General features: G+C 23.6%; 7 protein-coding genes across 7 annotated transcripts, besides 17 other annotated features; 3 read left to right on the plus strand and 4 right to left on the minus strand.

The window, feature by feature from the left end:
* Positions 1–113: part of a repeat region that runs on past the window's edge.
* A 30-nt stretch (positions 114–143) lies between these two features.
* Positions 144–328: a repeat region.
* Positions 298–1,007: a repeat region.
* Positions 998–1,898: a repeat region.
* A 56-nt stretch (positions 1,899–1,954) lies between these two features.
* Positions 1,955–2,626, plus strand: EDI_096010 (apolipoprotein A-I-binding protein precursor, putative; the record flags this gene model as incomplete). The annotated part of the gene is made up of 1 exon (XM_001740042.1): positions 1,955–2,626. One exon carries the CDS (start codon positions 1,955–1,957, stop codon positions 2,624–2,626), a length of 672 nt encoding a protein of 223 aa, XP_001740094.1.
* A 4-nt stretch (positions 2,627–2,630) lies between these two features.
* EDI_096020 (uncharacterized protein) lies at positions 2,631–3,821 on the minus strand (the record flags this gene model as incomplete). Its single annotated transcript, XM_001740043.1, has 1 exon — positions 2,631–3,821. One exon carries the CDS (start codon positions 3,819–3,821, stop codon positions 2,631–2,633), a length of 1,191 nt encoding a protein of 396 aa, XP_001740095.1.
* Positions 3,822–3,981: 160 nt separating this feature from the next.
* Positions 3,982–4,035: a microsatellite.
* A 23-nt stretch (positions 4,036–4,058) lies between these two features.
* EDI_096030 (uncharacterized protein) lies at positions 4,059–5,027 on the plus strand (the record flags this gene model as incomplete). Its single annotated transcript, XM_001740044.1, has 1 exon — positions 4,059–5,027. The coding sequence occupies one exon, from the start codon at positions 4,059–4,061 to the stop codon at positions 5,025–5,027; it is 969 nt and encodes a 322-aa protein (XP_001740096.1).
* Positions 5,028–5,040: 13 nt separating this feature from the next.
* Positions 5,041–5,141: a sequence feature (AT_rich).
* On the minus strand, positions 5,137–7,472 carry EDI_096040 (uncharacterized protein; the record flags this gene model as incomplete). Its single annotated transcript, XM_001740045.1, has 2 exons — positions 5,137–7,143; positions 7,209–7,472. 2 exons carry the CDS (start codon positions 7,470–7,472, stop codon positions 5,137–5,139), a joined length of 2,271 nt encoding a protein of 756 aa, XP_001740097.1.
* Positions 5,443–5,465: a sequence feature (AT_rich).
* Positions 6,450–6,478: a sequence feature (AT_rich).
* Positions 7,145–7,203: a sequence feature (AT_rich).
* A 228-nt stretch (positions 7,473–7,700) lies between the features above and the next one.
* Positions 7,701–9,754, plus strand: EDI_096050 (leukocyte receptor cluster (lrc) member, putative; the record flags this gene model as incomplete). The annotated part of the gene is made up of 2 exons (XM_001740046.1): positions 7,701–9,173; positions 9,242–9,754. 2 exons carry the CDS (start codon positions 7,701–7,703, stop codon positions 9,752–9,754), a joined length of 1,986 nt encoding a protein of 661 aa, XP_001740098.1.
* Positions 8,697–8,769: a microsatellite.
* Positions 9,007–9,069: a sequence feature (AT_rich).
* Positions 9,182–9,240: a sequence feature (AT_rich).
* Positions 9,755–9,767: 13 nt separating the features above from the next.
* Positions 9,768–9,880: a sequence feature (AT_rich).
* Positions 9,875–11,872, minus strand: EDI_096060 (dipeptidyl-peptidase 5 precursor, putative; the record flags this gene model as incomplete). Its single annotated transcript, XM_001740047.1, has 1 exon — positions 9,875–11,872. One exon carries the CDS (start codon positions 11,870–11,872, stop codon positions 9,875–9,877), a length of 1,998 nt encoding a protein of 665 aa, XP_001740099.1.
* A 72-nt stretch (positions 11,873–11,944) lies between these two features.
* Positions 11,945–12,085: a sequence feature (AT_rich).
* A 609-nt stretch (positions 12,086–12,694) lies between these two features.
* Positions 12,695–12,808: a sequence feature (AT_rich).
* Positions 12,809–13,036: 228 nt separating this feature from the next.
* EDI_096070 (uncharacterized protein) lies at positions 13,037–13,861 on the minus strand (the record flags this gene model as incomplete). The annotated part of the gene is made up of 3 exons (XM_001740048.1): positions 13,037–13,093; positions 13,312–13,335; positions 13,361–13,861. The coding sequence occupies 3 exons, from the start codon at positions 13,859–13,861 to the stop codon at positions 13,037–13,039; spliced, it is 582 nt and encodes a 193-aa protein (XP_001740100.1).
* Positions 13,226–13,304: a sequence feature (AT_rich).
* Positions 13,460–13,481: a sequence feature (AT_rich).
* Positions 13,862–14,193: the final 332 nt, after the last annotated feature.

Raw genomic sequence — 14,193 nt, forward strand, 5'->3', positions numbered from 1 at the left:
TTACTACTGCAATTATTTTAACATCTTTTAATTTCTCTATTTTAATTAACTTATTTTTTATTTCTTTATACATATTTCTTTTCTTCAAATACCCTCATTTGATATTATAGTCTTTTATTCTTTTTATTTATTCATACCTATTTAATTTATTGTAATGACATTCTTTTCCAATAACACAAATATATAATGTCAATGCTTGGTGATTTCCTGTTATTTATTTTCATCATAATTAAATTTAAATCATCCAATGTGATGATGGGATTATCATAATTTCTGTATCTTTCATTCTAAATTATGATTTGATTTATTTTTATTTATTTTATTTGATTAATGATGATATTAAGATATTCATCATCAATATCAATAGAGTTATTTTTCATATTGATGTTTTTTATTATTGAGGTATACTCTATTTTATATTCTATGATTGAGTTTATTTTATTTTATATGATAATTTAATATTATTAATGTATTCCTTATCATTATTTACATTAATATTTATCATTTTTATTATATTTTCTATTTGTTTATTTCTTATTTTTTTATTTAATTTATTATTTAATAAATAATTGCAAATCAATACAATATATCAATTAAATTTATATTTGTTTGACTTATTGTGTTTTATTTTTTATTGATTGATTATCATTTCTTGTTTTTGCTATTCAGTGTTTTGTTCTTTTATTTCTAGTACTGTTTTTTTCATAATGGTAGTTTTGTTCATTTGTATTATCCATGATGATGTTGTCATTATTTGTTGTGTATTTATCATTAATGTTATTGTTTTCTTCTTCTTCTTTATTTCTGAAATAAAAAATAAACAATAAATTGTTGATGATTTGATATTAATTGATTTTTTTCTTCATTTTCTCTTTGTGTATTGTCTAATTCTTCTTTTGTTTTTTCTTCTATCTCATAGTTTTGATATTTAGTGATTTGATTTTATTTATCTCTTATGTTCTTCATTACATCATCATTATTCTTCATCTCATCAATATTCAACTTCTTATAATTAACTCAGAGAATGATGAAATTATCTTTATTTCATATTTCTGTGTTATTTCTATTTTATATTTCATTTATTTTATTTGTAATGAAATATTTTCTATTTTAATTTATCTTTTAATTTATTTTATTGAAAGTAGATTGAATATTGTTTATTTGTGTTTTCATCTTTTTCATTCTCTTCATTGATTGTATCTCGTATTTTTTGAATTATTTCATTTGAGATCACTTATCTTTTTTATCTGATATTATTTAATAATTTCTTCTTATTTCTTTGATTTTATTTTGAAGAATGTTAATTTATTATTTGTTATATTCTTCTTCTTTATCCTGTGTTTTTTATTTATGTTATTTTTAATTTATTATTATTGTAGTTTTATTTCATTTCATTGTTTTGATTTTTGTTTTTGATTCATTCTTCATTTCTTTTAATATCTTCACTTGTCCAATCTTTTGTTTTCTATTTGAATTCTTCTTTGTTTTTCTTTATTATTTTATTCTTATTGAATATAATTCTTGGACAATATAATTTCTTTATCTCATACTTTTTATGTATTTCTGATTATTCTCATTTCTCTATTTCACTTCTTATTCTTTTAATTTTTATTTCAATTTCATTTGTTGTTAACAATTTAGATTTCTTATTTGTATAATATTTATTATCATTATATTTAATTTGTTTCTTGTTTGTTTTTCTTTGTATTCTTCTTTTTCTAATCACTTTTCTCTTGTTATTTCTTTTACTTTATTATTATACATTTTATTGTTATTTCATCTTTCTTTTCTTTGAACATGATTATCTGTGTCTTGTTTGATTTTTCTTTACAAGACTCTATAACATTACTCAATAAGCATTGCAACTAATTTTGTTCTATATTCTGAATTGATAAAAGAGCTAATTTATTAATAGAAACTAAAAAAGAAAACTTAAAAACAAATAGAAAACAAAATGCAATATTTAACACAAGAACAAGCAATTAGACTTGATGAAGAATTAATGGGTAAATACAAATATTCATTAGTACAACTAATGGAAATAGCTGGTCTAGCAGTTGCCCAAGTTGTAACAAAAGAATATCCGATTGAAAAAGGAAATAAGAAAATTTTAATACTTTGTGGACCAGGAAATAATGGAGGAGATGGACTAGTCTGTGGGAGGTATTTGTCATTATTTGGATATGAAGTAACAATTTATTATCCAAAACAATCAAAAAATGAGCACCTTCAACTTCTTATTAAACAGTTAGAAATCCAAAATGTTCCAGTTATTACAGAATTATCTTCATTTGAGTATGACGCTATAGTTGACGCAGTTTTTGGATTTAGTTTTAAAGGACCAGTTAGAGGAATATTTAAAGAAATTTTTAATCATATTAATTCCTTGAAAGTCCCAATTATTTCAGTTGACATACCATCAGGATGGGATGTGGAACAAGGGTATCTTCAAGATGGGATTCAACGATGTGATGTTCTAATTTCTTTATCTGCTCCAAAATTAGGAGTGAAAAACTTTAAAGGAATTCATTATCTAGGAGGAAGGTTTATTCCTCTAGAATTAAAAGATAAACTTCATCTAATTCTTCCTTATAAAGAAAATGAGTTAATTGTTAAAATCAATTGAATTTTTATTCTGGCTTTACACGAAAATGTTCTTTATAACTGTTATTTAGAAATGTCATCTCTTCTTCATCTATATCACCATCAAGAAACATTTCAGCAAAAGTTCTTTGCATCTCATCAAGTTCATCCATATTTTTAATATAACCCTTTTCTTCTTTATTTGAAGGGGATACATTTAAATAAATTTCCGACCTTTTGATATTCCCATATTTATACAATGATAATATATCTTCATAGTTCTCTGGTGGCGGTGGTAATGGGCCTATTTGACGAAGATCTGATTTGAACCTATTATAATCTTCCTTTGTAATTTTTTGATCTCCTAAAAGTTCCCCAAGGTATTCTAATTTATTTTCATAGTCAATCTGGTCAAGGTATAAATCAATGTTCTCGAATCCTGATATATGTCTTTTTCCAATTATAATTGTTTGAGCAGGCTTAGGTGGATTACCTTTAACTTGTGTTCTGATTGGTGATGTTGGTTTAGCGTTAACTAGTGATATTGGTTTAGCGTTAACTGGTGATATTGGTTTAATATTAATTACTAGTTCTGATTTGTTATTAATTGGTGCTATTGGTTTAACATTAATTGGTGTTATCGGTTTAACATTAATTGGTGTTATCGGTTTAACAACGACTGGTCCATTTTCAACTTTGTTTGGTTTTGGGAACTGGATGTCTTTACGATAGATTAGAGAAGACTCAGTTTTAGTGTGACCTAAGTCTGATTGAATTATATTTGGTTTGTACTGAGATGATCCTACTGTACTTATTGGACTTGACAAAGGATAGAAGGGAATTGATTGAAGAGGAATTAACTTTAATTGAGAAATGATAATTTCAAAAATATTTACTAGAGGCAATGTTTTATCACCTAACAATTGTTTAAAAATAAAAGAACCATCACTATTCAATAAGGAACAACGTGGGATGTGGGGCAAGTTAACTTTAATAATGGGCAGTAATTTGGGATAGTCAGAAGGAAAGTCCACAAGAATAGGAAAACTGTATTGATAAATTTCATAGTTATAAAGTAACTCCCCATACATTACTATAGTTTTTGTAATAGGATCAAAACAAATAGATAAGTGGTGTTTATTTACCACCTGAACAATTTCTTTTATTACAATGTCTTTGTTAATGTAATCAGCACCACTACTAATGAGGTAAGCATTAAGGAAATCTTCAGTTAACATAAATCTATGGCTCTTAGAGTTCTTAGAATTTTGAAGTTCTATTAAGACAATGTTTCTAAGACACTATAACAGTTTTATTTTTGATATTTTGCTTCACTATTATTGAACATCATTATACTTAAAAATAATAAGAGATGATATTTTTATTGAAGGATAAACTATAACAAATAATAATAAATAATAAAAATACAAAAAAGTTTAAATAAAAAAAAAAGAGTTTTAATTATAAAAGAAGTAATGAGTGAACCTCATCAAAACATTCCTCTTTCGCAATTATTAACGCAAAACTCTCAAAACACGGCCAACTCAAGACTAACTTCTATCCGTGGGATACAACCGTCACAACCAAAAATTCAATTTGCACCTAATATTCGAGCAGCAGGATTTAAACCTGAAGCAAATAATGAGAGTGAAGGACGAGCTAAATTGAAAGTTAAAAAAGAACAAGCAAAAATTAAGAAAACAACATTTACACCAACACCACGAGTATTCAAACCACGACCAGTTGCACATGGAAATGGTGGGTTAGGGATAAGTAATTTAACAATGACGGCAGGAGAAGATATAGGGATGAAAGAAGAAAATAAAAAAGAAAAGAAGAAAACATTATTATTAAACCCTGAATTAGATTTTGATCCATGTAATCCAAATCATCCAATTACACTTCCATTAAGAGACCCAGAAGAAGAAATAAAAGGGAAAAAAGAAGAAATAAAAGAACCAGTTTTAGATAAAGAAAAAACATATTATACACCACTAGAAACAATTGAAGAAAATCCAGGATTTATTAATAATCCATTACATAGTGAAAGTGGAATTTTATATGATGAATATATTATGATGCAAATACCATCAGTTTTACCTATTCAAAAGGGAGTAGAAATAACAGAAAAAGAAAGTAATAATATTATAAAGAAAGAAGAAGAAAAAGAAGAAAAAATTGATGAGGAAAGAAATATTAAATTAGTTGAAAATCCATTAAAAGGAATGTCAGGATATATTGGAACTATTCAATTTAGAAAAAGTGGAATTGCAACTATGAGAATTGGAGGAATTACTTATAAATTAACAAAAGGAACAAAACCACATTTTTTAGAAGAAGCAACAGTAGTTTCATTACCAAAAAAGTCAGTATATAGATTAGGGAATATTTCTCAACATGTAATCATGATACCAGAACTTGAAGATTGTTTAAATTTAATGTGAAAAAAAGAAGAAGAATTAAAAAAGAATAAATTTTTATGATTTGTTTTTTATTATTTCAAAATGATTTTTTTTTATATTTTAATTTTATTTAAAACTAATTTAAATTAAATTATTGAAAGAAGAAATCACAATCAGAAATAATTTCTGCTAATATTTCATTGCATCTTGTTACTTTTGTTACTGCACCTTCTACATCATTATTCTTTGAATTTGGTTGAACAACTATTTCATTTGTTGATCTAATAATTGCTGGTCCAATACAAACACTCATAGCATGAACATTCATTAATGTAATATTTTCATTTTCAACAGTTTTTTTAATAACATGAATAAGGAAATCAGCCAATTTAAAATACATTGGTTTCATATGTTCTTTCATTACTTTTTTAATTTCATCTTTTTCATCAGGAGAATCTTTAATAATTTTAATAAATAAATCAACAACTTCTGATGAAAATAATGGTTCTGACATATCCATAAAGAATTTTTTAAATGTTGCTGCTATATCATGAACTGTATATTCATTAAATGAATTAAAATGATCAGGCATTTGATCTAATACATGTGCTAATCTACTAACTTTATTAGATGCTCCATTCTTTCTAAAAATTCCTTCTGTTTGTAAATTATTTGGATTCATTAAATATTCTCCTAATGCTTTAATACATAAAGGAATACCTGTTGTATTACCTTCTCTTTCTAAAATATCTTCTAATGATCCACCAAATAATTTAGGTGGAGAATGAACAAAGAAAACTTCTCTTAATAATAAAAATAAACTACGTGCATCATCTTCATTTGGTATAATAAATGATATAGTAAAATCAAAAACTTTTGATCCAATATTAAATTTATTTCCAATACAATTACTTACACTAAATCCATTTCCAGTTAATGGTATTTCAGTTAAAATATGATATTTTTCTGATGAATCCATTTTACTTACATAAATAATATCATTCATAATAAAAAGTGTAGCTTCAAATTTAATACTTTCTAATTCATTATTTTTTAATACTTCAATATCTTTCATAAATTCACCACTTGCTTTTAATTTTACTTCTTCTTTTTGTCTATTTGTTCTTTTTTGTAATTTAGGTCTTAAAGAAGTAGAATGTTTTTTTTCTGTAAGATTATTTGAAGAACCAAAATTAACTGTTTGTGTATTTGTTTTAAGATTAGGTGGATAATTATCAATATTTGGTATTATTTCTATTGTAACTCTTGTTTCTTTTAAAAATCTTTTTTCTTCAATATTACCTATTTCTTTTCCTAATTTTAAATAAACTTCAACTACTGATGGTGTTTTAGTAAATTCTTTTTTAATTTTAAATAAAAGTGTTGAAAATTCTGTTCTTTCATTTCTTTTAATTGTAATTTCTTTATTATTCATTTCTTCACTTTTAATAGTATCATGAAGTGTTATATTAATATTATTTAAATCTTTTAATGTTTCTTCTAATGTTTTTATTTCTTCTTTATATTCTGGTAATTTTTCTACAGCTTCTTTCATTATTGTAAGTAATTTTATTAAATTACTAAAATGTTGAATTCTTGGAAAACTTTGAAGAAGATATCTAAATGCATATGTTTGTCCTTTTGATAATGTTTCATAAACTTCTTTAAAATATGGATTTTCTTTTTCATAAAATACTGTTGTCATAATAACTGCTCCTTGTAAATTAATTTCTTTATATGCTTCTAAAACTCCTTCACAATATTTTTTTACAACTTCTCCAACTCCAGAAACTTTAGGAAATGTTCCATAAATATCATTTAATCCATTTTTAAATTGCCTTTCTAAATTAAGAATTGTTGTAAGTGAATTATAATAATTTTTATATGGATATTCTCCTAAAATTTTAAATTTTGGTTGTGCTCTTAATTCATCTAAATAATATATTAATGTTTCTATATTTTCTACATAATGATTTTGTTTTTCATGTAAATTTAAAAATGATGAATTATATTGTTGAAATTTAGTTGCACTAAATGCTTTATATGTTATATATCTTTTATGATATAAAAATCCTCGAATTATACTTTGTGCTTTAACTACTTTTTCTAAACTTTCTTCTGAATTAAAACGATATCCAATATCATTAACAATATTTGTCTATATTATTTAATTATTTGTTTTATATGATATCTTTTTTTAATTAATTAATTAATAAAACAAACTAATAACAATATTTCACTTTTAGAAACTGGCATTGTTTGATATATTTCTGATCGTTGAAGATCACTTGTTAATTGATTCATAAATACAATAGAATATCCTTTATTTCTTACATTTAATAATTCTAATATATTCTTTAACATCCCAAGATAAATTGCTCTTTTGGTTTCTGATCTAGTATTACTTAATTCTTGTACAATTGTTCTTGGTTCTTCACTTGGTGTTTCAAGAAGTTTACCAATATACTTATCTATGATACTAAGCATAATGAAATGAATTAGTAAGTTATTTTCTTTAGAAACTAAACTAAAAATTAATTAAACTAAAAACCAAACTCCTATTTTATTCTAAATATTGAAAAGAAAAAAAAAAAAAAAAGGGTATTTAAAGACTTCTTTCTAAAAAAGAAGACTTTTCCTTCAAACCATTTTTTCTTTTTTAAAATCCTTTTCTTTTTCTTTAATCAATTAATTCTTAATTTCACTTCTTCGTTCATGAGTAATAGACCTTTATCTTCTTCTACAAAAAAAACTTCATTACAACCTATTAAAATTAATAAAGCCCCTTCAACAAAACCTATTCTTAAACCAAAGAAAAGTAAAAAAACCATTTCTGATCCTGTATATTTACAATTATTGAAAATACAACAAATGTGTGATGAAACACCTCAACAAAATGAAAAGAAACCTTCTAAACCTCTTGTAAAAAAACCTTCTAAATCATCCCAATCTATTGAAAAGTTATCACTAAAAGAATCACAACCTCCAGAAGAAAAATCATTAAAAGAATCACAACCTATTGAAAAACAACAAATCCAATCTATTGAATCTCATCCTACAAATCAACCTATACAATACCAACATATCTTACAAAAACCTTTATACAATCCAATACCTATTAGAGAGGAACCTCAAACATATTCTACTCCTTTTGTAAAACCATCTCCTTCTCAACAACAACAACAACAGCAATATGGGTATAATTTTATATCATCTAATTATCCTTACTCAATAAACTCTTCTTCTTTATCTTCTTCTTCACAACCATCATATTACAATCAATATACAACATATCAAAATATATACCAAACACCATTTAATGGGTATTCTCCTATCAACCAACAACCTATGCCATATTATTCACCATCTTTTGTTCCAACATATCAAAATATTTCTTTAATTCCAAATTTGGTTTCACCATACCAAGTTGTTAATAACCAACAACCACAAAATCAGTATGAACAAGGTTATCAATTATACAATAAATATAAACCAGAACATAATAAGTATAAACAAGAAATACCAAAAACAATAAGTTATGGTGGAAATACCACAAAGAAACCAAATACATTAACATCACCTTCAAAACCTAAAATAATACCAATTCAAAGTAGTAAACCATATTATAAAAGAGATTCAATATTTAAAGAAGAAGAACCTCAAATTGAATTAGAACAAAAACAATATCCCAAAATGAAAGATGAGTATTATAAAAAACCAAAAGAACCAAAAGAAATTAAAACAATTACAGAAAAACAAAATAATGAAAATGAAAAAAAAATAACACATTCACATCATCAAATAAAAAGTCAATTATCAAAGAAACCAAAAGATAAGTTTTTTATAAACTTTTATGATGGAGTAAATACATTAAAAGAAGTTGAATCAATTCAAAAAAAACCAGAAATTAATTTGAAAGATGAAAATGATAATTTAATTGGAACATCACAAGAATTAGAAAAACATTATTTCAGAATTAAAGGAGAACCAAAATCATCAGAAGTTAGACCATTACAAGTACTTTATAAATCATTAAATTATGTATTAACAAAATATAAAGAAAATAAAGAATATGATTATATTTGTGATCAATTAAAAGCAATTAGACAAGATTTAACATTACAACATATTGAAAATGAATTTTCAATTAAAGTATATGAAATACATTCAGATATTTCATTAGAAAATGTTTGTTGTTTTTTTTTTTCTTTTAAAAAAAAAAATATATTATTACAATAAATATTAAATTATATTAGAATGATGTTTCTGAATTTATTCAATGTGCATCAGCATTAAAACAATTATATAAAAAATTTGGATATTCAAATAATAACCCAAAAGTAATTTTTTATATATCAGCAATGATTCTTTGTAATATGGATTCAAAAAATGTTTCACCAATTACTAATTATTCATTATTAAGAGAAATTCCAATAGAAATATTAATAAATCCAAATATTCAATTTGTATTAAATGTAAAACGAGCATTTGATAATGGAGAATATTTTACATATCTTAAATTATTTAAAGAAGCTATTCCTAAATTTAAAGTAATAATGAAACTTGCAATAGAAAAAGTAAGATTAAAAGGTCTTATGCTTTTATTTATGTCTATTGGTGGAGTTATTGAAGTAAAAGATGTTATGAATTTTCTTTCATTCTCAAATGAAAAAGAATATCAAGAATTTATATCAAAATATCCATTAATTCAAGATTCTAATGGAAAAATTCAATGTGTTGAAACATTAAAAAGTATTTCTAAAAGTTAATAAAAAGAGAAAGAAAAAATATAAATTAAAATAAAAAATGTAATTTAATTATTTTCTTTAAATTTAAAATTTTTAAAAATATTATAATTTAAATTAATAAAAAAAAAAAATAATTAAAAATTATTTCTTTGGAAGATATTTGGCAAGCCAATTAAAGACTTGAGTATGCCAATCAATAGAATTATATGGTCTTAATACCCAATGATTTTCTTCAGGATAAATAACTAATTTACTTTCAATATTTTTTCTTTGTAATGTAACAAATTGTTGATATCCTGCAACAACATCAATTCTATAATCTGAACCTCCATGAATAGTTAATTGAGGAGTATTATATCCATTAACATAATTTAATGGACTATATTTTTTATAATATGTATTATCTTCATACATTGGATATCCAAATTCTGTTTCAAGGAAATACATTTCATCCATATAATAATAACTACCTTCAGAATCCATAATACCATCATGACAAATAATACATTTAAATCTACCTGTATTTTGACTATTAATCCAATTCATCATATATCCTCCATAACTTGCTCCCATAGCACATGCATTATCTATATCAACTATTGGTTCATTAGTTTTTAAATAATCCATTCCTTTCATTAAATCTTCAAATGGCCATCCTCCCCAATTCTTTCTAATAGCTTTTAAAAATTCATCTCCATAACTTCCTGATCCATGGAAATTTGGTGCAAAAACAATATAACCTTGTGCTGCTATAACTTGTGGATTCCATCTATAATGGAAATTATTAGTCCATGGTGATTCTGGTCCTCCATGTGTATATAAAATTACTGGATATTTTGTATTTGTTTTCATATTTGGTGGATAAGTAATAAATGCATGAATTTGATCATTATTTGCTCCAGTATAATGAACTTCTTTATATTCTCCAAATTTAATTGTTGAAAGAACTTCTTGATTAATATGAGTAATTTGTTTAATGACTTTATTTTCAAAAATGAATAATTCTTGTGGAAGAGTAAATGAATTATATTCATAAATTATTCCTGTTGTTGTAAAAACAAATGATCCAGCAGTACCTTTTTGTGTAATAATATTAACATCTTCACGAGTTAATTCACTTTTAGATGTATCTAATCCTACAATATATACATTTCCTTCAATTTGAGTAGAAAGATGCATATAATTACCAACAATTTTCATTGGTGCACTAAATGATAAATCAATCTTACCAGTAATATCTCTAATTATTTTTTCTTTAAAATCATATGATTTTAATACTGATTTATCACTTTCATCTTTAGGTGCTGACATTGAAAGATAATATAAAAGACTTCCATCATTATTAAATAATGGTTGATTATCATATCCTTTATTATCTATTGTAATAATATTCCATTCTAATGGATTATCAAATGTTGCATAATAAACATTATTATCTAATGATGATGCTGGATTCTCTAATAAAATAGAAAATGCAATTTTTGTTCCATCTGGACTAATATCATATTCTTCATTTCCTCCAAATGGACGTGCAGGACAATCATATTTTTTATCATTCATTATATCTTTAAATGTAAATGATTTATCTTCTTCTTGTTTAAAAGTAAATAAATGTTGGAATTGTCCATCCCAATAAGTATCCCATCTTCTTATCATTAATTGATCATATACTCTATAATTTTGTTTTTCTAATTCAATAAATTTCTTTGCTGATTCTTCAAGAGTCATTTCTGGGAAAACAGTCATTGATGCAAGTCCTCTTAATTTACCATCAACAGAAATCATTTTAAATGTGTCAATAGAAATAGGTGTAGAAGTAATGTCTATAATTTTATCATTCTCTATTTTTGCAATTTGTCCATTGTGAAGTAAATAAACACCTTCATTAAGGCATACAAAATTAGAAAATGATTCTTCACTATATGGAACTAAATCAATTGGCTCAGTTTCCGTTAATGTTAATTTCTTTAATGAGTGCTTTGTTTTATTTTCTTCTTCAAACCATTGGCTTGATGTATAATATACTACTCCATTTAGATGACATCCAAGTGATAACTTTTGAAGTTTTACTAATGTCTCTGCATCTAATACTTTAGCATAACAAAATGCAATAAAGGTTACTAACAGTATTATTCGCATATTCTAATTTTCAAGTTCTTTTACTTAAATAAATAGTTGAGAAAAGTAATTCTGTTTGGAAATTTGAATATCTTTTTTTTTTAATATTATTTTTTGTTATTCTAAAAGTGAAAGAATTCATAAAAAAAATAAAAATTAATTAAAAATCGATCTTTTTGATTGAAATTTAAATAATAAAAAATATAATAACTTTATAATATAATTTTAATTTAACAAAATCAAATGAAGAACGTTGTTTTATTTAGATCTTCTTTGGTGTAACTTATTAATAATGAATAAAATCAATGAATTAACAATATTACTTGAAGAGGTATTGTCTAAGAATTACCATGTACCTTATGGGAATCAAATATGGGTAAGAGCAGTTAATAATATTAAAAGGTATGAAATTGTGTATTTTTTGATTATTCTTATTGTTCAATTATTGTTTTTATTAATTGATAAAGAATTGTTATTACCAACTTTTATTATATTAGTTATTCCAATCTTTGCTTTATTTGTTAACCCTTATTTAAAAATCTTCCATTATCAAACTTCTTTATATCCTACTTTAATATTTCTTGCAATCATTGTTTCTTTCTATTATAATTGTGTAGGAATTTTTTCAATAGATGTTTCTTTATCTTTGATACTAATTTTTATCCATATGACTTCTTTCGATTCATCTCAATTTAATTTATAGTATTTTTACTTTTCTTCACGTTTTTTTTGAATTTATTTTATTACTTTAAAACTATTAAGGAATTGTAATGAAAATAAGGTTGTTTCTGAAAAAAAAGGTGTTAAAGATGCTTTATCTTCTTCTTTTAGGTAATGTGATTGATTTTTTGAAAATAACTTTAAATTAAAATTAAATTTTAATAAGAGTATTTTTTAGATTTGTTAATCCTTCAATAAATAGAATGATTTTAATTTTTATTTGTTATATAAAAAATAGTCTTGTCATTCAAATTTAATAAGTCATTTGATAATTTTTATAGAACAGTACTAAGTTTGATAAAATTTTCATGATTTCTTCTTCTAAAATATTTTATTTTCAGTTAAATTAAGAATCAATGAAAACTATTTTTATTTTTCAAAATATAGCTTTTTTAAATTGTTGTTTTCTCGTTTCGTTGTATTTTTATATTGACTTTTAAGAATAATATAGTTTAATAAAGTTGATCATTGTTTATAAGAGAAGAACCTAAAACCATTAATGCTTAAACTAGAACTATTAGCCTAACTTTAAGTTAGACAATTTCATAATCTTCTTATAATCGTAGCATCTAATGAAGAAATTTGACTCTCTAAAAGAATGAAATATTATAATTTCTTCTTATAGAAAGGTAAAAGGAAAGAGTCTATAACTTCTTTAAATTTTAGAATAAACATTTTTATATTCAATAAATATAAATTTTAAATAGATTAATTAAAAAATTATCAATAATAAGTTAAACCTTGTTAGTTTGATAATGATTTTTCTGACAACTCATTAAAATCAAATACTCTTAGTTTTTTCTTGTCAAAGAATTCTGATTTTTGATATATTCGTTGTAAAGTTTTATAACCAAGAGTTAGAATTTCATTTTTAGTAAGTATCTTCTGATTATAAATAATATAAAAATTTCCACTTATTCCACCATGCTCTTCAACAAAATTATGAATAGAACAGCATTTATTCAATTCTGCAAGGTCTTGAAGAAAATGAAACAGCTCAAATCTTCTTTCAAAGTTTAGTCTTGGAGTTTTCTGATTAATTCTATTAGAAGATGATTTGCTTCTTTGTTGAAAAATCCTTTTTTTAATTATTGAATAAATCTCAATAATATCGCCATCTAATGTTTGTATTGTTTTTACTTTAGGAAATAATAAAGTTTTTGAAGGTACTTTATTAGGAAATGAAATAGTAAATTTGAAGTATTTAGACATCAAAGAAATTAGAGTAGCAGTCAAACAAGAATGGTTATTAGATAATTTATATTGTCTTCTTTTATCACTTTTTTTCATAATGAAATATTTTTAAAAAGTCGTATAAAAAAATGAAAAATTCAATAATGTCTCTTTATTGAGGAATAAAAAATGAACTTTTCAAGTAAAACCTTTGGTTGAATAACTGATTAATAGATATTTTATATGTCTTCTCTATAAAAATGTCATTAATAATTTATTTAAATGAATATTCGATTATTTGTCATTGTTTGAATAAATTATATTGTCTTAGATAATTATCCATTTCTTAATTTCCATTTCTTAAATACTTGAACTATTAAGTTCTTTAAATATCTTTAATGTTTTGTATTTACTAATTTCATAAAATGATTATATGATAACTCTGAAGA

Source organism: Entamoeba dispar, genomic scaffold (assembly GCF_000209125.1).
Source record: "Entamoeba dispar SAW760 scf_1105229462701 genomic scaffold, whole genome shotgun sequence".
Taxonomy (NCBI): Eukaryota; Evosea; order Mastigamoebida; family Endamoebidae; genus Entamoeba; species Entamoeba dispar.